This window comes from Oreochromis niloticus, linkage group LG13, assembly GCF_001858045.2.
Source record: "Oreochromis niloticus isolate F11D_XX linkage group LG13, O_niloticus_UMD_NMBU, whole genome shotgun sequence".
Lineage (NCBI taxonomy): Eukaryota > Metazoa > Chordata > Actinopteri > Cichliformes > Cichlidae > Oreochromis > Oreochromis niloticus.
The window spans coordinates 20811489-20836322 of record NC_031978.2 but is presented as its reverse complement, the minus strand read 5'-3'; the positions used below and the strand labels follow the sequence as shown (position 1 = coordinate 20836322).

Here is a 24834-nt window from a genome sequence, read left to right as displayed (position 1 = left end):
AGCATAGGACTTAACTTAGCTCCTATGGCAGGAATCGAACTTGCGATCTTCTGCTCCAAAGGCATGTAGTTTAACCACTACGCTATCCAGCTGCTCCATCTAAGGCTAAATACCGGCACGAGACCGATAGACGACAAGTACCGTAAGGGAAAGTTGAAAAGAACTTTAAAGAGAGAGTTCAACAGGGCGTGAAACCCTGTTGAAGTATAACCTGGAAGTCCCGAGGTCAAAATGGGAGATGCCCCCAAGGGTGATGAAGAATGACCGAGCTAAGATCCTGTGGGACTGTACAGATCGGGTAGTGACAGGGACTTCCAGATACAGACGGACAAAATGGTGGTGGCTAACCAACCGGACATAGTGGTGGTAGACAAACAGAAGAAGTCGGCTGATCGATGATAGATGTAGCGGTTCCGAATGACAGCAATATCAGGAAGAAGGAACACGAGAAGCTGGAGAAATACCAAGGGCTCAGAGAAGAGCTCGAGAGGATGTGGAGGGTGAAGGCAACGGTGGTCCCCGTGGTCATCGGAGCACTAGGTGCGGTGACTCCCAAGCTAGGCGAGTGGCCCCAGCAGATCCCGGGAACAACATCGGAGATCTCTGTCCAGAAGAGCGCAGTCCTGGGAACAGCTAAGATACTGCGCAGGACCCTCAAGCTCCCAGGCCTCTGGTAGAGGACCCGAGCTTGAAGGATAAACCGCCCGCAGGGGGCGAGATGGGTGTTTACATATATATATATATATATATATATAGTGTGTGTGTGTGTGTGTGTGTACATATATATATATATATATATATATATATGAGTATCTGTGTAAGTATGCAATAAAGAAGATGTAATGCAGAGGTTGACGTACAATGTTCTGTTCCTTGCTCAACCTGTATTAATAACATGTAGTAGATATTTGATGACACTACAGAGAATGAATTGTATGTAATAAATCAAAAGTAGACGAAAACATCCCAGTTAAAAAAAACAATGTCAAATACGATTATGGCATGAAATAGTCCATTCAAATGTTGCTTTTCTGATAGCTGACATTTCTTCATTGGGTCACTGTATAAAATAAGTCCAAAAAATCTATGAGATAATAACCTAATAATCACATCAGATATTAGAAATTTGGCTTTTCTGACACATACTGACTGTATTCCTCACAGGAGGAAAGAGCAGAAGAGATGATGAGTACAGCACATTGGATGAGAAAAAAAGAAGGGTAAAGAGAAGGCAAACATCCAAAATTCATCACACTTTCAAAGTGACCATTATGGCACAATAGAACCAGAAGCTTTGAGACCATCACTGGTATAATAAAAAAATAAAAACAAACCTAAATACTGGCAACACAAACTCTCATATGTAACTACTTCATAAACATGAAGGTTTTAGTTTTTCTCTCTCTCTGGATTAAAGCCACGGAATGTTGCATGTGCATGCTTTGACCCTGTGTGATGTCATCATCTGTTTGTCCCTTTGATGTCCCTATAAGCATAAATAGCCCAAACAAGTTCCAGTCTCATCATTCCTTCCTGCTGCTTTCAAAGCAAATGCACAGTTTGGCGTATATTTACCTCCTTTTCTTCACCTTGGACTTTATTCAAGCTCCAGAGGACGACAAGAAATACTTTTAATTGCAATCAGAACTAACAGCAGTCCAACTAGAGATTCCAACAGTAAGTGGAGCAAGTGGCTTTCAGCCACTGCACAACCACTGGCTTTATTTAAACCCATTTGCTCTGCAAACATGGACACTATTTTTGGTGTGGCTCTCACATATGTTGTGGAAAATATTTTTCCACAAGTTGCATCATATATAGCTAAAAAAGCTCTGCAACGATATACATCTGCGCAGGCATCGGCTCAGACAGAAAAAAATGTGAGAAGCAACGATGATGATGAAGTGACTTATGAGAGTCATGGACCCAGTTCCATTGGTTTTCACTCTTGTAGTGAAATGGCGCAAGAGAAACCTGAGCACAGAAGAAAGGATTCTGCCATTTCAGAGCTCAAGCTTTCTCCCTGTGCACCCCCACGGCTAACTGTAAGAAGTATTTATGCCCTAAATAAGAGAGAATGGCTAAATATTGAATTCCTGGGTTCAGAGAAGACCAAACCTTTTGACAGCATGGGTCAAGCAAGAATGGCATCAATTTACTGGGCCCAGGAAAAAACTGTCACTGTTGTTTCTACTAGTAGAACAACAACTGACGATGACTTCTCAGTTTACTGGAGCCACGAGAGATTGACAATTATTTATTCCACGGCTAGACGAGGAACTGTATCTAATGATATGCTTCCTTGTCTTACTGATAAGCCATATGACCATGTCACCTCGCATTTGAGTGAAATTCAGTCCACTTCTGTGACTCATACATTGAAACTTGCCAGTGAAAGTTTTAAAGATGAACCAGAAGAAAAATCAGAAACCCAACCCGATTCTTCCAACACTGGCTATTGGTCCATGAATGACATGGCCTGGGAGAATGTGGAAAATATTTTTCCACATATTGCATCATATATAGCTGAAAAAGCTCTGCAACAATATACATCTGCGCAGGCATCGGCTCAGACAGAAAAAAATGTGAGAAGCAACGATGATGATGAAGTGACTTATGAGAGTCATGGACCCAGTTCCATTGGTTTGCGCTCTTGCAGTGAAATGGTGCAAGAGAAACCTGAGCACAGAAGAAAGGATTCTGCCATTTCAGAGCTCAGGCTTTCTCCCTGTGCACCCCCACGGCTAACTGTAAGAAGTATTTATGCCCTAAATAAGAGAGAATGGCTAAATATTGAATTCCTGGGTTCAGAGAAGACCAAACCTTTTGACAGCATGGGTCAAGCAAGAATGGCATCAATTTACTGGGCCCAGGAAAAAACTGTCACTGTTGTTTCTACTAGTAGAACAACAACTGACGATGACTTCTCAGTTTACTGGAGCCACGAGAGATCGACAATTATTTATTCCACGGCTAGACGAGGAACTGTATCTAATGATATGCTTCCTTGTCTTACTGATAAGCCATATGACCATGGCACCTCGCATTTGAGTGAAATTCAGTCCACTTCTGTGACTCATACATTGAAACCTGCCAGTGAAAGTTTTAAAGATGAACTAGAAGAAAAATCAGAACCCCAACCTGATTCTTCCTACACTGGTTACTGGTCCATGAATGACATGGCCTGGGAGAATGTGGAAATTCCTGAAACACAGAATGGGTTTATTTACAGCACACCACACAGCATTGGGGCTGGTTTTCAAGCCGCCAGAAGAAGAGCTGAGGCTGCTATAACATGGCTCGGAACCACAATTACAGCTCCAATTATGATTGTGATCTATATGTTCTACATGTTGTATCAAGTCTTTAAGAACATCGCAGCCCCATTTGTCAGGACCTTTTATTGGGCAAGAGACAGGATTCTGGTCATTTTTCAAGAAGCCAGAAGAAAATTTCAGATGCAACAACAAAATGAGGCAGCTACAATGTGTGCACCTTTGAGATTTACAGTGGCTGCTTTCACTGTGATTTTCATGTTCTACATGTTCTATCCACTCTTTGAGACCCCAGCAGGTCCATTTCAGACAACCGCTTGCTGGGCATCCGACTGGGTTCTGGCAGTTTTTCAAGAAGCCAGAAGAAAAATTCTATTGGGACAACAAATTAGGACAGCTACACTGTGGCCAACATTGAAAATTACAATAGCAGCTTTCACTGTGATCATTATGTTCCACATCCTCTATCAACTCTTTGTGAACATCGCAGCTGCATTTCAGACAACTGTTTACTGGGCAACAAACAGGATTCTGGCAATTTCTCAAGAAGCCAAAAGAAAAAATCTTATGAGGCAATACACTGGGACAGTGACGCAGTGGGCAACATTGCAAATTACAGTAGCTGCTTTCACTGTGATCTTTATGTTCCACATGCTCTATCAACTCTTTGTGAGCATCGCAGCTGCATTTCGGACAATTGTTTACTGGCCAATAGACTGGATTCTGGCAGTAATTCAAGCAGCCAGAAGAAAATTCAGATTGGACAACTAATTGAGGCAGCTACAACCTGGGCAACATTGAGAATTACTGTGGCAGCTTACACTGTGATCTTTATGTTCCACATGTTCAATCAACTCTTTGAGAAGGTCACAGCTGCCAGAAGAAAAAGTCGAATTGGACAAGTAATCGAGGCAGCTAAAACCTGGGCAACATTGCAAATTACAGTAGCAGCTTTCACTGTGATCTTTATGTTCCACATGCTCTATCAACTCTTTGTGAGCATCGCAGCTGCATTTCGGACAATTATTTACTGGCCAATAGACTGGATTCTGGCAGTAATTCAAGCAGCCAGAAGAAAAATTCAGATTGGACAACTAATTGAGGCAGCTACAACCTGGGCAACATTGAGAATTACTGTGGCAGCTTTCACTGTGATCTTTATGTTCCACATGCTCTATCAACTCTTTGTGAGCATCGCAGCTGCATTTCGGACAATTGTTTACTGGCCAATAGCCTTGATTCTGGCAGTAATTCAAGCAGCCAGAAGAAAAATTCAGATTGGACAACTAATTGAGGCAGCTACAACCTGGGCAACATTGAGAATTACTGTGGCAGCTTACACTGTGATCTTTATGTTCCACATGTTCAATCAACTCTTTGAGAAGGTCACAGCTGCCAGAAGAAAAAGTCGAATTGGACAAGTAATCGAGGCAGCTAAAACCTGGGCAACATTGCAAATTACAGTAGCAGCTTTCACTGTGATCTTTATGTTCCACATGCTCTATCAACTCTTTGTGAGCATCGCAGCTGCATTTCGGACAATTGTTTACTGGCCAATAGACTGGATTCTGGCAGTAATTCAAGCAGCCAGAAGAAAAATTCAGATTGGACAACTAATTGAGGCAGCTACAACCTGGGCAACATTGAGAATTACTGTGGCAGCTTACACTGTGATCTTTATGTTCCACATCCTCTATCAACTCTTTGTGGATGTCGCAGCTGCATTTCGCACAATTGTTTACTGGTCAATAGACTGGATTCTGGCAGTGGTTCAAGCAGCCCGAAGAAAAATTCAGATTTAACAACTAATTGAGGCCTGGGCAACCTGGGTACAACTACAACCTGGGCAACGTTGAGAATTACTGTGGCAGCTTACACTGTGATCTTTATGTTCCACATGTTCTATCAACTCTTTGAGAAGGTCACAGCTGAAACTTTTTACTGAGCAATAGACTGAATTATGGCAGTTTTTCAAGAAGCCAAAAGAAGAATTCAGATTGGATAACAAATTTGTGCAGCTATAACATCAACAATACCCAAGATTTCACTCTTCAACTGATGATGACTTCTCAGTTTACTGGAGCCACGAGAGATCGACAATTATTTATTCCACGGCTAGACGAGGAACTGTATCTAATGATATGCTTCCTTGTCTTACTGATAAGCCATATGACCATGTCACCTCGCATTTGAGTGAAATTCAGTCCACTTCTGTGACTCATACATTGAAACTTGCCAGTGAAAGTTTTAAAGATGAACCAGAAGAAAAATCAGAAACCCAACCCGATTCTTCCAACACTGGCTATTGGTCCATGAATGACATGGCCTGGGAGAATGTGGAAAATATTTTTCCACATATTGCATCATATATAGCTGAAAAAGCTCTGCAACAATATACATCTGCGCAGGCATCGGCTCAGACAGAAAAAAATGTGAGAAGCAACGATGATGATGAAGTGACTTATGAGAGTCATGGACCCAGTTCCATTGGTTTGCGCTCTTGCAGTGAAATGGTGCAAGAGAAACCTGAGCACAGAAGAAAGGATTCTGCCATTTCAGAGCTCAGGCTTTCTCCCTGTGCACCCCCACGGCTAACTGTAAGAAGTATTTATGCCCTAAATAAGAGAGAATGGCTAAATATTGAATTCCTGGGTTCAGAGAAGACCAAACCTTTTGACAGCATGGGTCAAGCAAGAATGGCATCAATTTACTGGGCCCAGGAAAAAACTGTCACTGTTGTTTCTACTAGTAGAACAACAACTGACGATGACTTCTCAGTTTACTGGAGCCACGAGAGATCGACAATTATTTATTCCACGGCTAGACGAGGAACTGTATCTAATGATATGCTTCCTTGTCTTACTGATAAGCCATATGACCATGGCACCTCGCATTTGAGTGAAATTCAGTCCACTTCTGTGACTCATACATTGAAACCTGCCAGTGAAAGTTTTAAAGATGAACTAGAAGAAAAATCAGAACCCCAACCCGATTCTTCCAACACTGGTTACTGGTCCATGAATGACATGGCCTGGGAGAATGTGGAAATTCCTGAAACACAGAATGGGTTTATTTACAGCACACCACACAGCATTGGGGCTGGTTTTCAAGCCGCCAGAAGAAGAGCTGAGGCTGCTATAACATGGCTCGGAACCACAATTACAGCTCCAATTATGATTGTGATCTATATGTTCTACATGTTGTATCAAGTCTTTAAGAACATCGCAGCCCCATTTGTCAGGACCTTTTATTGGGCAAGAGACAGGATTCTGGTCATTTTTCAAGAAGCCAGAAGAAAATTTCAGATGCAACAACAAAATGAGGCAGCTACAATGTGTGCACCTTTGAGATTTACAGTGGCTGCTTTCACTGTGATTTTCATGTTCTACATGTTCTATCCACTCTTTGAGACCCCAGCAGGTCCATTTCAGACAACCGCTTGCTGGGCATCCGACTGGGTTCTGGCAGTTTTTCAAGAAGCCAGAAGAAAAATTCTATTGGGACAACAAATTAGGACAGCTACACTGTGGCCAACATTGAAAATTACAATAGCAGCTTTCACTGTGATCATTATGTTCCACATCCTCTATCAACTCTTTGTGAACATCGCAGCTGCATTTCAGACAACTGTTTACTGGGCAACAAACAGGATTCTGGCAATTTCTCAAGAAGCCAAAAGAAAAAATCTTATGAGGCAATACACTGGGACAGTGACGCAGTGGGCAACATTGCAAATTACAGTAGCTGCTTTCACTGTGATCTTTATGTTCCACATGCTCTATCAACTCTTTGTGAGCATCGCAGCTGCATTTCGGACAATTGTTTACTGGCCAATAGACTGGATTCTGGCAGTAATTCAAGCAGCCAGAAGAAAAATTCAGATTGGACAACTAATTGAGGCAGCTACAACCTGGGCAACATTGAGAATTACTGTGGCAGCTTACACTGTGATCTTTATGTTCCACATGTTCAATCAACTCTTTGAGAAGGTCACAGCTGCCAGAAGAAAAAGTCGAATTGGACAAGTAATCGAGGCAGCTAAAACCTGGGCAACATTGCAAATTACAGTAGCAGCTTTCACTGTGATCTTTATGTTCCACATGCTCTATCAACTCTTTGTGAGCATCGCAGCTGCATTTCGGACAATTGTTTACTGGCCAATAGACTGGATTCTGGCAGTAATTCAAGCAGCCAGAAGAAAAATTCAGATTGGACAACTAATTGAGGCAGCTACAACCTGGGCAACATTGAGAATTACTGTGGCAGCTTTCACTGTGATCTTTATGTTCCACATGCTCTATCAACTCTTTGTGAGCATCGCAGCTGCATTTCGGACAATTGTTTACTGGCCAATAGACTGGATTCTGGCAGTAATTCAAGCAGCCAGAAGAAAAATTCAGATTGGACAACTAATTGAGGCAGCTACAACCTGGGCAACATTGAGAATTACTGTGGCAGCTTACACTGTGATCTTTATGTTCCACATGTTCAATCAACTCTTTGAGAAGGTCACAGCTGCCAGAAGAAAAAGTCGAATTGGACAAGTAATCGAGGCAGCTAAAACCTGGGCAACATTGCAAATTACAGTAGCAGCTTTCACTGTGATCTTTATGTTCCACATGCTCTATCAACTCTTTGTGAGCATCGCAGCTGCATTTCGGACAATTGTTTACTGGCCAATAGACTGGATTCTGGCAGTAATTCAAGCAGCCAGAAGAAAAATTCAGATTGGACAACTAATTGAGGCAGCTACAACCTGGGCAACATTGAGAATTACTGTGGCAGCTTACACTGTGATCTTTATGTTCCACATCCTCTATCAACTCTTTGTGGATGTCGCAGCTGCATTTCGCACAATTGTTTACTGGTCAATAGACTGGATTCTGGCAGTGGTTCAAGCAGCCCGAAGAAAAATTCAGATTTAACAACTAATTGAGGCCTGGGCAACCTGGGTACAACTACAACCTGGGCAACGTTGAGAATTACTGTGGCAGCTTACACTGTGATCTTTATGTTCCACATGTTCTATCAACTCTTTGAGAAGGTCACAGCTGAAACTTTTTACTGAGCAATAGACTGAATTATGGCAGTTTTTCAAGAAGCCAAAAGAAGAATTCAGATTGGATAACAAATTTGTGCAGCTATAACATCAACAATACCCAAGATTTCACTCTTCAACTGATGATGACTTCTCAGTTTACTGGAGCCACGAGAGATCGACAATTATTTATTCCACGGCTAGACGAGGAACTGTATCTAATGATATGCTTCCTTGTCTTACTGATAAGCCATATGACCATGTCACCTCGCATTTGAGTGAAATTCAGTCCACTTCTGTGACTCATACATTGAAACTTGCCAGTGAAAGTTTTAAAGATGAACCAGAAGAAAAATCAGAAACCCAACCCGATTCTTCCAACACTGGCTATTGGTCCATGAATGACATGGCCTGGGAGAATGTGGAAAATATTTTTCCACATATTGCATCATATATAGCTGAAAAAGCTCTGCAACGATATACATCTGCGCAGGCATCGGCTCAGACAGAAAAAAATGTGAGAAGCGACGATGATGATGAAGTGACTTATGAGAGTCATGGACCCAGTTCCATTGGTTTGCGCTCTTGCAGTGAAATGGTGCAAGAGAAACCTGAGCACAGAAGAAAGGATTCTGCCATTTCAGAGCTCAGGCTTTCTCCCTGTGCACCCCCACGGCTAACTGTAAGAAGTATTTATGCCCTAAATAAGAGAGAATGGCTAAATATTGAATTCCTGGGTTCAGAGAAGACCAAACCTTTTGACAGCATGGGTCAAGCAAGAATGGCATCAATTTACTGGGCCCAGGAAAAAACTGTCACTGTTGTTTCTGCTAGTAGAACAACAACTGACGATGACTTCTCAGTTTACTGGAGCCACGAGAGATCGACAATTATTTATTCCACGGCTAGACGAGGAACTGTATCTAATGATATGCTTCCTTGTCTTACTGATAAGCCATATGACCATGGCACCTCGCATTTGAGTGAAATTCAGTCCACTTCTGTGACTCATACATTGAAACCTGCCAGTGAAAGTTTTAAAGATGAACTAGAAGAAAAATCAGAACCCCAACCCGATTCTTCCTACACTGGTTACTGGTCCATGAATGACATGGCCTGGGAGAATGTGGAAATTCCTGAAACACAGAATGGGTTTATTTACAGCACACCACACAGCATTGGGGCTGGTTTTCAAGCCGCCAGAAGAAGAGCTGAGGCTGCTATAACATGGCTCGGAACCACAATTACAGCTCCAATTATGATTGTGATCTATATGTTCTACATGTTGTATCAAGTCTTTAAGAACATCGCAGCCCCATTTGTCAGGACCTTTTATTGGGCAAGAGACAGGATTCTGGTCATTTTTCAAGAAGCCAGAAGAAAATTTCAGATGCAACAACAAAATGAGGCAGCTACAATGTGTGCACCTTTGAGATTTACAGTGGCTGCTTTCACTGTGATTTTCATGTTCTACATGTTCTATCCACTCTTTGAGACCCCAGCAGGTCCATTTCAGACAACCGCTTGCTGGGCATCCGATTGGGTTCTGGCAGTTTTTCAAGAAGCCAGAAGAAAAATTCTATTGGGACAACAAATTGGGACAGCTACACTGTGGCCAACATTGAAAATTACAATAGCAGCTTTCACTGTGATCATTATGTTCCACATCCTCTATCAACTCTTTGTGAACATCGCAGCTGCATTTCAGACAACTGTTTACTGGGCAACAAACAGGATTCTGGCAATTTCTCAAGAAGCCAGAAGAAAAAATCTTATGAGGCAATACACTGGGACAGCGACGCATTGGGCAACATTGCAAATTACAGTAGCTGCTTTCACTGTGATCTTTATGTTTCACATGCTCTATCAACTCTTTGTGAGCATCGCAGCTGCATTTCGGACAATTGTTTACTGGCCAATAGACTGGATTCTGGCAGTAATTCAAGCAGCCAGAAGAAAAATTCAGATTGGACAACTAATTGAGGCAGCTACAACCTGGGCAACATTGAGAATTACTGTGGCAGCTTACACTGTGATCTTTATGTTCCACATGCTCTATCAACTCTTTGAAAAGGTCACAGCTGAAACCTTTTACTGAGCAATAGACTGAATTATGGCAGTTTTTCAAGAAGCCAAAAGAAGAATTCCTGTTTCTTCACCTTTGAGTGAAGAAATTTCTATTTGGATTCAAACACACAAAATTAATAAAACACCACCAACAGAGTTGGACGTTTTAAAATCAATAAACACAATCAATTGGATTTTTACATGTCTGCTTGTCACTTTATTAAACAGGTCAAATATAGAAATTAGTTGGTCTAAAGCTGTAGTGTCCAAGTCTTTCCCTCCAAGAATTAGGGGATTTGACAGGATATTATTTTCCACCTGGAGAAACTTTTTAAATAAATTCAGTTTGCTTCAGGGTCATAATCAATTTCTGTGTTGTTCAGAAATATTTCTAATGAAAATTAAGTTTTAGAAGCAACTAATAAAAGCTGAATAACTTAAATTCTGCTTTATTTAAGCTCCCCTGTATTAAGATGAGTCAGTAGGTTTGAAATGGATAACAGGTACCAGTGTTTTCATGCAAGAAAGATCTTAATTTGGATATAAAAGTTCATTCAAGGATATTCTCAGTTAAATCATTTGCCTTAATTTTTTTTATAAAATATATCTTTTAATGTTTTTTAATTCCTTTTTAGTGTAAGATAATTAAAAAAAAATACTGGCAGCCACCAGTGCTGCTCCTCAGCCTTTTACCAGATGCATGAATGTCCCGTGATGTCATTTGTATGATACATGAATGGCGCAACAAAGGAGGACATTGTGACATTGGTACACCAGCTGATCACTGTATGGTTTGTCAAACTTGGAGATCAGGGTGTTTTTTGTGTAGCCATCTCCCTAGTTGCTGGGTTTCAAAAATGGCGGTTTAGAATTTCGTGAAGGAGACGCTCTCATGACTCGAGTGACGCAACCAATTGGCCAATCGGTGGTATGCAGTCTCAGATCATTTGGAGCACCGGCCGAGTAAGTACTAACACAGTGCCTGGTACCAGGTACTACCACCTAATGAAAATCCCTTAAAATCCTACTGATCTGAGTAGGTCATGGAAAAGGGCTAATAGTTGGGTGTCCACGCTGCCAGACCTGTGCTGGGGTTGACGACAATAACCTATCAGGCCAGCTGACCAAATGACAGCTGTCTGATTGTTGAAGAGCCCTAGCTCACCAGCCAACCGAAACAGCTAGTTCTAGAAAATACACACACTACATCAAATTATGACACTTTACATCAAAAATAATCTATAACACGTATCTCTTTCCATCTTTTTAAATATTATGCTTGATTAATAAAGGGGAATAAAAGCCATGTGTGAGAACACAGTGACATCATTAAATGCTGAGAAAAATTACATTTCCAAGAGTCTCAGCTTTATTAACAGTGACTAAACAAACTGTTGCAAAGGTAACTTTAACAACATCATTAAGTGATCCTGACTCCTGATGAAAGTATTTGTGTAAGCCTCAATCATGCAGTGTAAGAAGTAGATGTTTTAGAAACCCTGGGCAGATATGCATACTTGCAGAGTGAGACAAAAGCTTACATGTCACGGTACTAGTAAATGTATGATTTGATTATTGTTGTTTATAGTTTTGGTTTCTGTTTTGCATCTCTAACACTCTAGTTCGTCCTTGCTCTGTGTGTTTCAGTTCTTAGCTTTTGGTTACGTGTCCCCTCTTTTCAGTGTCTAGTATGTGCCTGTCTTGGTCCCCTGTCTCTAAATTTCCTCTGTTGCCACGTCTGTGATGTCGCTATGTTACTCTCGTTTCTGAGTCCGTGTCTGTGCGTACGTGTCATATTTCCTGTTTTACTTTGTGCTGTGTTAGTGTGTCTAGTTTTGCCTCCCTTGTCTCGTCCTGCTTAATTTGTTCCAGCTGTGTTTTCCTCCTGTCTCCTGTTCCCTGATTACTCCACTCTGTATTTTAGTCCAGTGTCATTCACTGCTTGCTGTCGCGTCGTTAACGTACACAATGGCTGTATCCCAATTCAGGATCTGCATCCTTCAACGCCCCCTTTGAAGGCTGATTGCGTCACAGCAACGCGACGAAGGCTGTCCCAATTCCAAGGCTGCTCCAAATGCGGCCGAGAAATGGTTCTTCATTTCCCTGAATTTGAAGGATGCGTCGGGTGTATCCTTCGTGGCCCAACCTATCCCAGAATTCATAGCGCGGCGGTAGGTATGGATAATTTTCCGAAAAAAACAGCGGATGGCTGAAGCGGGGCAGCCGAACAGTACTGTATTTTCCACACTATAAGACGCACTTCAAATCCTTTAATTTTCTCAAAAATCGAAAGTGCGCCTTATAATCTGGTGCACTTATGTATGAATTCTGGTTGTGCTTACTGACGTCAAACTGATTTTATGTCGTACACAGCGCTGAAGAGTCTTTAAAAAAACGTTTTAGTACGACATTGGTAAGCTACGAAGCCACACCGCTTGATGGATTGTTGGAGGATTACAGCTACCGTAGTCAGGAGCCTCGCGGAGTAATCTGGGTTCAAAACTCCGTCCGCTTCAGGTTCCACAGTCAAACGAACACTGCGGCATCACTGAGAGTTAAAAACTGTCTAAATCCTTTCACCTTTAATAAAATGATCAGCGTTGCTGCTTTACCAGGTGTGACAATTAAGTTTAACATCTGGAGATTTTCCATTTTCGTTTTTGTTTTTAAAACCCGTCCACACGTGCAGTTTTGAAAAATATCTCCGTCCACATATCAACGCCAAACATTGTCAAGAACATGCCAAATCCTAGCCGTGTAGAAATGTTGGCCAATCAGAAGTCTAGAAGGTTTTAGGCAAACCTTAAGTACTTTTGAAAGGTTTTTGTGTTTTTCTGAAAAGGCAGCTAATTTTGTGTTACTTTTCAAGTCCCTTAATCATTTCAAATGTTAATAACCAAAAACAGTACTTTGGCTGGTGTAGGCTCACAACTTAGGAATGAACAAAATGCATACAGCATGCATAAATTTTAACTTTAAAAAATTAAATTTATTCCAAACTGACAATGACGTCAGCGTCGGGATTTAGGTTGCGAGACCGTCTGTGCTGAATGGAGAAGTTCACTCTGATGCCTCTGTCTTTCTAAATGGAGGGACAGTATGTATATATGTAAGCGTGTAAAAACTGCAGATAGTCAGATTAACAGCAACATTATTATGTGTATATCTGCCATCGTAGAAATAATCTCATGTAAACGTGGCGCACAGCGTCACAAGGAACACAAATTGTTCCCGTACGTAGATGAATTAATTGGCATAAATCAGAGGTGATGCCAGTTTCTCAAGCTTGTAGTCATAACTTAATATCGGGCTTTAACTTTAAGTGGGTGGACAAAAGAATGAAGTATCTTGGAATTGAATTGAACCCAAATATTGAGGATGTTAGGTCACCAATCCGTCGCAGGATTAACAAAGAGAGACATATAAGTATTCACATTCACATTCATGCCTAGAGGCAATTTCTGTCTATGATATACAGTATGATTTTCTAGTTTATCACAGTTAATTGCAGTATTATCAGAAATAAGACTGCATGCAACTGCCAACCTGAGCCATTCAACTGCCTATGTAGCAGACTTACTCCGTCTGATGGGAAAATTTATGGCAGGTTTTAGGTACAATGTTGGTATGCCTCAGTCTCATTTTGCAACAAAAAAATAAAGTGAGATAACTTTATCTTACTGGAAAAAACAGACACTGACAAAGTCTAACTTTGCGGATATAACTTGCAGTTTAAAAAAGGTGATAACTTACAATATATTTTAATAACTGTTAAATGTTGGATGCAAACCCAGAACCTTCTTGTTGTGAGGCAACAGTGCTAACCACCGCACCATCCTACTTTTACAATAATAAATTTATTAAAATAAAATATTTAATTAAAGTCATTAAAATGTATTTATTATGTTGTTGTCAGTGTTAAGGTCAATTTTAAAATGACTAGTTGCTCTACTTTCGCCATAAAAATATGATATATTTTACCTTTATGACCTGTGATTAAACGATATAAATCATTTGTAAAACTAATAAAATCTTAAATTTAACAGTAAAATAGTCCAGATTTGTTCCTCAAAGTAAACTCACTTCTTCTATGTACATACACTGCATTACCAACAGGGGGAGCTGGCCGCATGCACTCCATTAGCTAGTGGCAACGAAAGTGATTTCAGCCAATTGCATTCAAGGGACGCCCACTCGTGTGCTGCTAAATGCTACATTAAAAGACACGAGAACTCCTCGCCGTCGCTACTACTCACACCCACTCAAGTCGAAACAAGGAAGCGACTTACGACATTTCTTGGGCTTTAGAAGAATTAATCACGTGTATAACAAAAACGTTGCGCCGCCCATGCCTCCCACACGCTTCCCGCTTTTCCTGTGACCAAATTTGGCATTAGGAGCTGGAAGGGAAATGAAGAGGTCTCACTCAGCCTGAGTTTGTGAGACCAAAAACAAAAAGAGTGTAACCGCACCAGGAAATGTTGGAAATATTGGGATAAAGTACAACTTTCTGTTAAAAACATTTTGTTTTTCAAAGGTTATATCAAACAGAATAACTATATGAGAAGAAGAAGTCTATTATTACTACGTCATATTTGTCGTTGTATTAGTCATATGTTCCACTTCATTATTTAGGGAATAACGCCGTTTCTCCTTCCTGTGTTTTGATTGGTTCAACAAAGAATAGACGATCTTCGCGCGAGGCTGTCTGCAGAGTTTCTAGAAGGTGGCGGAGGTTCACATATGTCTTCATCCCGCGGTCCAGGTTTGGCTGACGGATGGGTGTGGTTCCTCATGCTGAGGGAAGTTTCACCAGTTGGTCGGGTGGTGCATAGTTCTAGGCCTGCGCACTAACAGCTGAAGGACGAGGGACATCGCGAACTTGAGGTGGCATGGACGCGTAGAGGGATAGTGGTGTTTGGTTGTCTTTTAAATTTGTTCATTTGCACTTTTTGGAAAGGTAGAAAGGTGTCTGAGGCAGGAACACTAGGCGCTAATACAGAATCAAGGTAAGTGTCACGTGTTTGAAGGTGTGTACATAGGCTTTGTGTTTAGGCAGTTTGGTCATTTTCCAGTCTTAAAGTATTTCTCTGTCCTCTGAAACAGTCGCAAACCTAACAGTTTGTCTAAGGAAAACTCAGTAAACACAGAGAAGGCCGCTGTATAGTTATGGGATAGACTATGAATAGTTGGTGATACGGTTTTCCCTGTTCCTGAAAAGGTCATGTGTTGGTAGGAGCAAACACTTGCCCTCTGATTGGCTGTTTGGCTCTGGCATCTCAAAGGCACCATTCAACAGAGGGGGGACAATAAAAACGTTCAAAGAAATCCTTTATGTCAGACTCAATTCATGTTTTAAAAACTGTGAAAACAGTTGTAATCACAGCCTGGCTTCGTGTGGAACAAATTAATAATAGTATATAACATATTTTGCACCTTTGTATATTTATATCCTGGTTGCTTGTGCCTCAAAGGTGGAGAATGGATATATTATTCTTTATTATTCTTTTTCAAACGTTTCTGAAAATGTTTAAAAAAAGAAACTATTAGAAAGAAAGAGTTGGGAAATAGGCTAATATACTGAATCATGTGTCTGTGTATGGAAAGACAGTATATGAGACAAAAACAGAGTTGGTACACTTACACAAGTTGATAATTGGTGTGATCATCTTTACTCTTCAACACAGCATGAATGCTTTTATGAAAGATTTCTTGTATTTTTTTTAAGCAGTCTTTGGGAATAGTTCTTCAGAGTTCTTGAAGGACATCCAAAGCCATTTTTTGGATGCTGGCTGCCTTTTGTTCCATTTTCAGTCAGGATGATTTCACACTGCTTCAGTGTCGAGGTCCAGGCTCTGGGGAGACCAGTCCGTTGATTGAAGCTGCTGTCATTGAGACACTTCCCAGATGGTACTTTATTGTGGATCAAAGTCTGATGCCACTTTTCCGTCTTCATAATTCAAGTCATCTCAACACCACTGCTGGAAATGCAGACCATGACAGAGCCTCTGCCATGTTTTGCAGATAGCTGTAGATACTGATCACTGAAGCCTCATGAGGAAAGATCTCAGTGAGAGGGTGGGTTTCATTCTTAAGGAAACAGGGAGAAAAAGACTATGATCTGGGCTGGACTGAAAGAAATATGGCAATTGGTTCAGTCCAGTTTCCTCGTTTGTTTGTTGTTTTTTTTATATTTTTATTTTTTTGGACTGAAAGAAATTTGGCAATTGGTTCAGTCCAGTTTCCTCGTTTGTTTGTTGTTTTTTTTATATTTTTATTTTTTTGGACTGAAAGAAATATGGCAATTGGTTCAGTCCAGTTTCCTCGTTTGTTTGTTGATTTTTTTTTTCCTCCTTGATGGTGCAAAGATACTATTTTTATCTCTGTCAAACGGTGTTATCTTTGACGTTTCATAGTTTCAACAAAAGAAATGGGAACAAATTATATGTGTTTGCAACAGGCTGCTAGAAACAGAGAGACGGCACTGGTTCTAGAGTTGGATCCTTTTTTTAGTGGCTTGACAAGCAAAAAACAAAAACATTCCTTTGAAAGTGGTCATGTACAAGGACTGAAAAGCCTGGTGAATTGTTGCTCAAAGCTTCTTTTTAAAAAAAATGAAAAGGTTCGGCTACTTGCAAAGTATAAAAAAATGAGGTTGGTTCCAGACTTTAGGACAGTACAGTACTGTACATAGTTTCTCTACCTTTGAAACACAAGCAATCAGAAGCCAACAAAGAACAAGTGATGATTTTATTTTATTGTTGTTACCTGATGTAATTAAATGTCCTCTTATGAACTTTTACAGAACATGGGGTTTCTTCAGCTGCTAAAATCCCAGTTCTTGTGCCACCTGATCATCTGCTATGTCTTCCTGGTCAGCGGCCTTATTATCAACCTGTTGCAGCTTTGTACTTTACCTGTGTGGCTGGTCAGTAAGCAGCTGGCCCGCAGAATCAACATCAGGCTGGCCTACTGCATCTCCAGCCGTATGTATAACCTTAGCTGTACCATTACAACCTGGCTGATGTAAATGTGTGTTCCGCTTCTGGGAAGAAGAAACTTTTAGTTTCAGTGGTTTCAGTGGTGCTGTTGGTGTGATGTTGCGATAACCCTCTGCTGCACGAGTTCCCAGAACTCTGTACTGCATAGCATCATTTTACAAAAGCAATCCAGGTGCCCTTTACTCACATGTACCTGTTCGCATCTTTGTCCTCAGAGATGGTTGCTACCTTGGAGTGGTGGTCTGGGACAGAGTGCACACTCTACACTGACCCAAAGAGTTATCCACTGTATGGAAAAGAGAACGCCATTGTGGTTCTCAACCACTCTTTTGAGATAGACTTCCTGTGTGGTTGGACCTTCTGTGAGAGATTTGGAGTTCTTGGGGTAAGTGAAAGTAACCCAGAAAACTTCACCCACCCCCCAATTCAATGCTTCCCTCCAGTTCTTTTAATGTGTTCTCAACTTCCAGAGCTCAAAAGTGTTAGCCAAAAAACAGCTGGCTTATGTACCGATCATCGGGTGGATGTGGTACTTCTTGGAGATAGTTTTCTGCAAAAGGAAGTGGGAGGAAGATCGAAGGACGGTGAATGAGAGTCTTCAGAAACTGCGGGATTACCCAGAAAACTTCTGGGTGGGTTTCAGTCTATGGTAATTTTAGAATCAAGAGAAGTGAGAGTGATATTTTTGTGGCGATAATTATAATATAATTATATAACACCCAACTTTTTTTTTTTCTTTTTGACAAAAGTTCTTGCTTTATTGCGAGGGGACACGCTTCACACCAAAGAAGCACCAGGTCAGCATGCAGGTGGCTGAAAGCAAAGGGTTGCCCAAACTAAAGTATCATCTTTTGCCCAGAACCAAAGGATTCTGGGTAACAGTTCAGAGCCTCAGAGGGACTGGTGAGAGTCTCTTTGTCTGTGTATTTAAATGTGGCCACCAGAAAGTACCCGATCAGTTTTATGGGGCGAGGGGGTGGATTTGCAAATCAAATGAAAGGTGGCGCTGACTAACCGCCGCGTGTTCTGTGTTGTGCAGCTGCGGCTGTTTACGATTCCACGCTGAACTTCAGAAACAATGAAATGCCGACTTTGCTGGGGCTTCTTAACGGGAAAAAATATCACGCAGATTTATATGTGAGGTAGGAACTGATGTTTCACACACTTGTTGCTTTTCATTTCCTGTGTGCTGGTGTAACCTTCTTCTCTGTGACATGCAGGAGAATTCCTCTAGAGTTAATCCCAGAAGATGAGAAGGAGTGTGCTGAGTGGCTCCACAAACTTTACCAGGAGAAGGTGAGAGTCTTAAATTTTCTGATGGATGCATGATTTCCAAAAGAGACGCGTTAGGTAGAGGTACTAAATCACCCAGTTTCTTATTACTGAAATAGAAGCCATACTGATTAAATATGTAGCCTAAAATAAGTACCTCTTCTTTTTTCCCCCTGAAGGCTGATGCACTGTTTCACACTGAATAGTAGTACTATAAATAAATGGGTGGCTCCATCCTCTTGTAGGGGTATTTTTGGTGCTGCAGGAACTGGTAAACGGTGTCTTTGAAGTTTTTGATCCAGCCACTGATCTTGCAGATATGCCCAGACAGCCAAAACCTGGATCTGGAATCAGCTCGGATTTGAATTCCACATGAAAACCTAAAAATTTTGGTGTAATTTAAAGAAGGCAGCTCCAGCAGAGACTACGAACAATATTAGAAAGCTGGAAGCTTTTGCACTTGAGTAAAAGATTAGTGTGAGGAAACATTTATTGCTGACCACAAATGGAGATAGGTCAATATGTTAAATGACATTGACTCTATTATTATACACAGTTTTGAAGGTGTGGTGAGCTTATCTGTGGTTTTTGCTCACTGCCATGCCACCTTTTTAATTACTTTTCAATCCATGCGCTTTATAACTGAACTCTTGAATCTGAACTTGGGAATGTTAAACTTTGTACACACTTGGTTCCATTTTAGCTCTTACTGTTTTTTTTTTTTTTTTTTTTTTTTTTTTAGACACATGGCAGCCACGTGGCTTTAAAAGAACCAACTTTAGCCGTGCTTCCCTGTTGTGGGTTTTGGTATTGAGCTGTCTTTGCATTAATTTGTTAACAGGATAGCTTTCAAGAGCACTACGCAAAGACTGGGCGCTTCCCGGGCCCCATAATGAGTCCTCCTCGTCGACCGTGGTCCTTGATCAACTGGCTATTCTGGTCCTGCCTGCTCCTGTACCCTCTAGGCCTGCTGCTTACTCAGCTGATCAGCTCTGGATCTGTATTTACCATCATAGCTTCCGTGGCTGTCTGCTCTGCAGGTTTGTGTCATCCATTCACAGGCAAGGTCAAGCCACCCTAATATGGCTAGAACGGCCCATCCCTCACTTTAACCAGCTCCTTTTTGTCCAAATGTTACATAAAGCGGCAGATTTGACACCTCCAATGTAAGTCTCCCTCTTTTATTTTATTTATTTATCAGTATTGGGAGCATGTCCATAACAGCATTCAGGCATGTGCTTAAAATATCAAAGTTAGACATCAAGTCATCCACCTGATTGTTTTTTGTTTTTTTTTTTCACTGGGATGTTAAATGGAAATAATCACTCTAACAGCACGGGTTTTTCAAGAGCATGTTGCAGTTTCCACAATAAATAAGAGGCCTTGATACAGACTTGGAGGAGATGGCTTAGGTGTTATCAGTTATTTAAAAGAGCCAGTTAATGTGCAACTAAATGTTAACAGTTGTAACACTTTGCTTCTCATATCAAAGTGACAGATTCAGCCACGTCGCTAAATTGTCATAATAAAAACTCTTGATAATTAAAGGGCATAAGCACCAAATTCAAAGGGAAATTTACTGTGGAAATAAAAATGTCCTATTTCAAAACCTGTCAGCACTTCTTTGTGACTCACTCAAACAATGCTGTAGCTTCTCTGAATCCTGTTTTTGTTTTGTTTTGGTTTTCTTCCCTCAGCTTCACTGGGAGTTCGCTGGATGATTGGCCAGACTGAGATAAAAAGAGCCTCAAACTATGGGAATAAGGAGATTTCTCTAAACAACAACTAGTGGATTCTGGAAACTGCCTCTTTTTATTGCACAGCTACTAATCTGCAAACTGCCCTCAGGAAAACTTGTACCAACACAGTCCTGCCAGACTGCCATTTACAAGTGCAGACCTGCCTCAAAGCAAGCGCAGACAGGGTAGTTTTATATTAACGCTATGCTGCGGAAGGCTGGAGACGGGTGTGAGACACTGGACCTTGGTAAGCAGGCTAAACGAAGGAGTGCTAAGATGAAATGCAGATTAAAATCAGAGTATATTTGAGTATAGCCAAGACCAACATTTGCTCTAGAAACAAATTGAATTCAACCAAAAGACAAATAGACTACCTCTATGATTGCACTGTAATGCACAGATGACATTTTGGAGGTGAGAGAAAAATAAAGATTTTGCACAAAAAAGCAGCCTTTGTTGATGTTTGTACTTAAAAAAAAAAAAAAGTAGTGAATGAATGGTATGAGGAAGATCAGGGCCTTTTTTTCTGCTCGAATTTGGCTACAATCCAGACAAAAGAACAGGACTTCACCAGCAAATAGTTTGTTAAAAAAAACAAAAACACCCTGAGCCTTCAAGTTGATATTTCCTCCTCGGCTAAGGCAAGGATGACTTAACTCTCAGTATGAGAATATTTTTGGAGCATTAAGACATTAAATAGATGCTAAAGCAGCGTCTCAACCGCGACTACACTGGACGTAATGTAGAAACTCGTAGTCAGTTTATATTCTTCAAGTAATGAGTGAGATTCACCACCTCAATTACATCTAATCTACACGTGTGGCTTTCGTTTTTTTCTAAATAAATCAGTAAGTGAATCGATGTGCCGCACAGTTCCATAAATATACTCCGCCTGTTTATATGTTGACAGTAAAAGCAAAAGTTTCAGTAACTTTTTGTTGACATTCACTATCGCAGTCTTTCCATCTACGGCTGTGTGACAAAGTAATTGAAGTTGGTGCGATTTGCATGGTCTGAGAGGACAAAGCTCAAACTCCATGTGTCTCCTGTTTGCCCACAATCATCATCCTTAGCTCTTGTCCTGACCTTTTGTTCAGCGTATGCTGATAAAGAATGAGAAAATGGTAAAAATAAACTGTTAAACAGTGATGCAAGCATCCAGTGAGGAAAAGTAATCATGCAACAAGAAGACAAAGAGAAAATGCCAAACCACAGAGACACCTGGTGGTAGCACGCCAGCAGGACACAAGCTAAAATTTCTTACCTGCTCATCCTAATGTCCTCAGGTGCTGGTTTAATGTAAATAAGTAAACAGTGAATCAATATCTTCAATAACAGAATTAAAAATATTAATAGGGAGGCTGATGCTGAACGCCTCGATTTAGACATATATGAGAAACAAGTGGATCAATAAGTTTGGATACAAACTCAAAGCTCAAGCCTCATATTAGCTGATGTTATGAAAGATGGTATCTCTGCACAGCTCCATGTTTATTTTAGGAAAAGTGACCTACATGTGTAGGCAATGGTTAAATTAATAAATAAGTATGAATAATTTTATACAGGAAATGGTGAGTAAAAATGAAAACAAAGGATGAGTAAACCTCTTGACCTTTGAGAAAAAATTAATAAATTTGAGCCACTTGAAGCACATTAACACATGAGCTCTGTATGCATCACAGGTCTTTTAAAGTTCACACATTTGCAGGTCAGGCCTCTGTTTATAGAACATTTTCCAATGCAAACAAACGTGCCCACAGTCCAGTAGTGATTCATCATAATGTAAACCCATTTTCCATTTACACAATATGTAAAACATGTAGTTAAACTATTAAATTCTAATCTTAACCTGGAAGAAATCCTCAGAAAATTTCACAGCATAGATATAGGTTGTTTTCTGATTAACTCTTAATCAAAAGATAAGATATCCTAATTTCTGTATATTTAACTAAAAAAATAAGGAATGTGTGCAGCACTGTACTGAATCATTTTCCAACATTTGTGGAAACACAGTATATAAGGTAAAAACAGAGTTTGCACAACTCCAGCAAGCAGGAAAGTCAATATTTGGCATTACCACCTTTATTCTTAAACACTGCCTGAACTCTCTTATGCAAGCTTTCTTCTAATTTCTTTAAGCAGTCTTCAGGAATAGTTCTCCAGGCTTCTTGAAGCTCATCTTTGGATGTTTCTGCCTTTTGTTCAGTCATGTGTCAAGTCCATCGCACACTGGTTCATTAATATTAAGGTCCGTTCACCACTGACTTTCACAATTACAGTATTACACAAGAACTGCTGTGTAATTTGACACAACAACCATATCATTTTTTTTCTTTTGAGAAACCATAAACTGTAAATTATTGAATTTTTTCTTATTTTTAAGGACATGACTATCAGAAACTGTCCATCTGCTGCAGATAATTTATCTCAGAACTAAAATGTCTTCTTTTGTTCTCCAATTCCCAGTGCATGATGTGCCAGTTGTTAAATGGCTTAATAAACAAGCAAACAAACAAAAAGCATTCTTGTGGAAATGGTCAGGACCAGGAACTGGACTGAAAATGAGTGAAAAAGAAGCCAATGTCCAAGAGAAACTTTAAAAAACCTTCAGTAAACCTGGAGAACTATTGCTCAAAACCACTTTGAAAAAAAAGAAAGCCTGGTTTCTTGCAACCAAAACACAAAGAAATGAGTAGTGACTCACAACAAATGGTGTTGTCCTTTCTACAGGTTTAATCTTTATCTTTATGTCATAGTGGCCTGAGTTGCTGTCACACCTTATGAAAGCACTAGCCTTGAGCTGATAATGCTGTGCCTCGCCCATCAATTCAGGCGTGTGACATGAAGACGTGGCTGTGTTTTACAGCTTTGATTCGTGCAGTACAGCACAATAGACCTACTGCAGCTGCTAAAATCCCTCTTCCTGTGCAGTATAATCAGCATCAGAATGGCCTATTGCATCACAAGCTGTGTACACTAATGCCATTCTTAGCTACACAGATCACACTTGGATGTTAGGTGTTGTTGCTAAAAGGAAGACTTGTAATTTCACCTTGTTGCAGTAAACAAGTTCAAGAAACACTTTTGCATCCAAAGACATCCGTTTGCATGACACATGACACCAGTTAAACTACTTTAACAGCAGTACTCAAAAATAAATAAAACCTTTAAAATGATAGCAGGCTTTCCAGCTTAGTGGTGGTTCATGACAGAATGTTCACTATTCCCAGATTGTTTATGGAAATTCCTGTGAATATGGCCACAGGTCTTTGAGCAGAAAACACTAGCTGTATATGTAAATCAAATGAATTTAACAAATGCTACTTCCAGTTGTGGTCAGAAATTTATGTGCACTCGTCATGGGCATGAATGTCATGGTAATTTGGGGTTTTTAATGATTTCTTTGAACTTTTATTTTTCCAGAAGTCAGGAAGCTCTTTCAGAGACTTTTCTAAACCACTGCAGATTCCAAAATCGTCAGTTCAAACAATCCTGCATAAGTAAAAGTTATGCAGACGTGTCACAACTTTGTCATGGTGTGGAAGAAACTGTTACCCTTAGAGAAGAGAGAGGAAATTGGTTAGGAAAGTTCAAGCCCGCCATGAAATAGAAACTTGTAGAACCTCAGCAGTCACTGTCCAAAATGAAGCAAGTTTTACATAACTGTGGTCTGAGAGGGTGTTTCAAGAAAGAAACCCCTGCTCCAAAATAGACAGATTCAAGCGCGACTGAAATTTCCAGCTGCCCACATGGACAAACCAAATGTTTGCTGGAGAAACGATTTATGGTGAGATGAGACAAAGATTGAGCTGTTTGGCCACAATGATGAGGCATGTTTGGAGTGAGGCTATCAAACCTAAGAACAACGTGCCGGATGTCAAGCATGGTGGTGGTAGCATCATGCTCCAGGACTGTTTTGCTGGTACTGGTGAAGTGGATGAAATAATAAAGAAAGAGGACTGGCTCCAAATTCACCTCAGATCAACAGCCAGATAACTAAAACTGGGACACAGTTGGGTGTTCCAGCAGGACAATTACATCAAAACTGGTTTTGGAGTGGATAAAGCAGGCTAACATTAAGCTTCAGGAGTGGACTCCCAAAGCCCTAACCTTAATCCTATTGAAAATTCTTTTGACTATGGACTAACTTCAAAGTTGGGCCCGTGCCAGGAAACCAACAAGTTTAAATAAAATTTAGGGATTCTGCCAAGAGGAGTGGTCAAATATGCAACCAAAATCATGCCAGAAACTTGTATGGCTACCAAAAGCCATACTAAGTTGATTGAGGTCCAACTTAGTATGGGACATTTTAACCACATTTCTGTGAGTGTCTATGTATATATTTGACCCTGTGTGGATTATGGCCAACCCAAAATAATGCACGCAATTCTCATTTTCTAAAGTCATTAAAGATCTATCATTCCACCCTGGAAAAGAACAGT

General features: G+C 40.5%; 2 protein-coding genes across 8 annotated transcripts; both read left to right on the top strand.

The window, feature by feature from the left end:
- The first annotated feature begins 1274 nt into the window (after nt 1–1274).
- On the top strand, nt 1275–10574 carry LOC109204801 (uncharacterized). Of its 6 annotated transcripts, none has more exons than XM_019366642.2 (3): nt 1275–2245; nt 5368–7041; nt 7369–10574. In XM_019366642.2, exons 1-3 carry the CDS (start codon nt 1749–1751, stop codon nt 8198–8200), a joined length of 3003 nt encoding a protein of 1000 aa, XP_019222187.2. In that variant the 5' UTR covers nt 1275–1748; the 3' UTR covers nt 8201–10574. The 6 variants fall into 6 exon arrangements, with proteins under 6 accessions (XP_019222187.2, XP_019222186.2, XP_019222185.2 ...); XM_019366641.2 differs by having other exon boundaries at nt 5368–8020; nt 8213–10574; XM_019366640.2 differs by having other exon boundaries at nt 5368–8086; nt 10364–10574.
- A 4499-nt stretch (nt 10575–15073) lies between these two features.
- Nucleotides 15074–20838, top strand: agpat4 (1-acylglycerol-3-phosphate O-acyltransferase 4 (lysophosphatidic acid acyltransferase, delta)). Of its 2 annotated transcripts, XM_005474043.4 has the most exons (10): nt 15074–15389; nt 17186–17366; nt 17597–17766; nt 17852–18013; nt 18131–18284; nt 18421–18523; nt 18602–18677; nt 19495–19693; nt 19798–19819; nt 20351–20838. In XM_005474043.4, the coding sequence occupies exons 2-10, from the start codon at nt 17189–17191 to the stop codon at nt 20385–20387; spliced, it is 1101 nt and encodes a 366-aa protein (XP_005474100.1). In that variant the 5' UTR covers nt 15074–15389; nt 17186–17188; the 3' UTR covers nt 20388–20838. The 2 variants fall into 2 exon arrangements, with proteins under 2 accessions (XP_005474100.1, XP_003441050.1); XM_003441002.5 differs by lacking the exon at nt 19798–19819 and having other exon boundaries at nt 15076–15389.
- Nucleotides 20839–24834: the final 3996 nt, after the last annotated feature.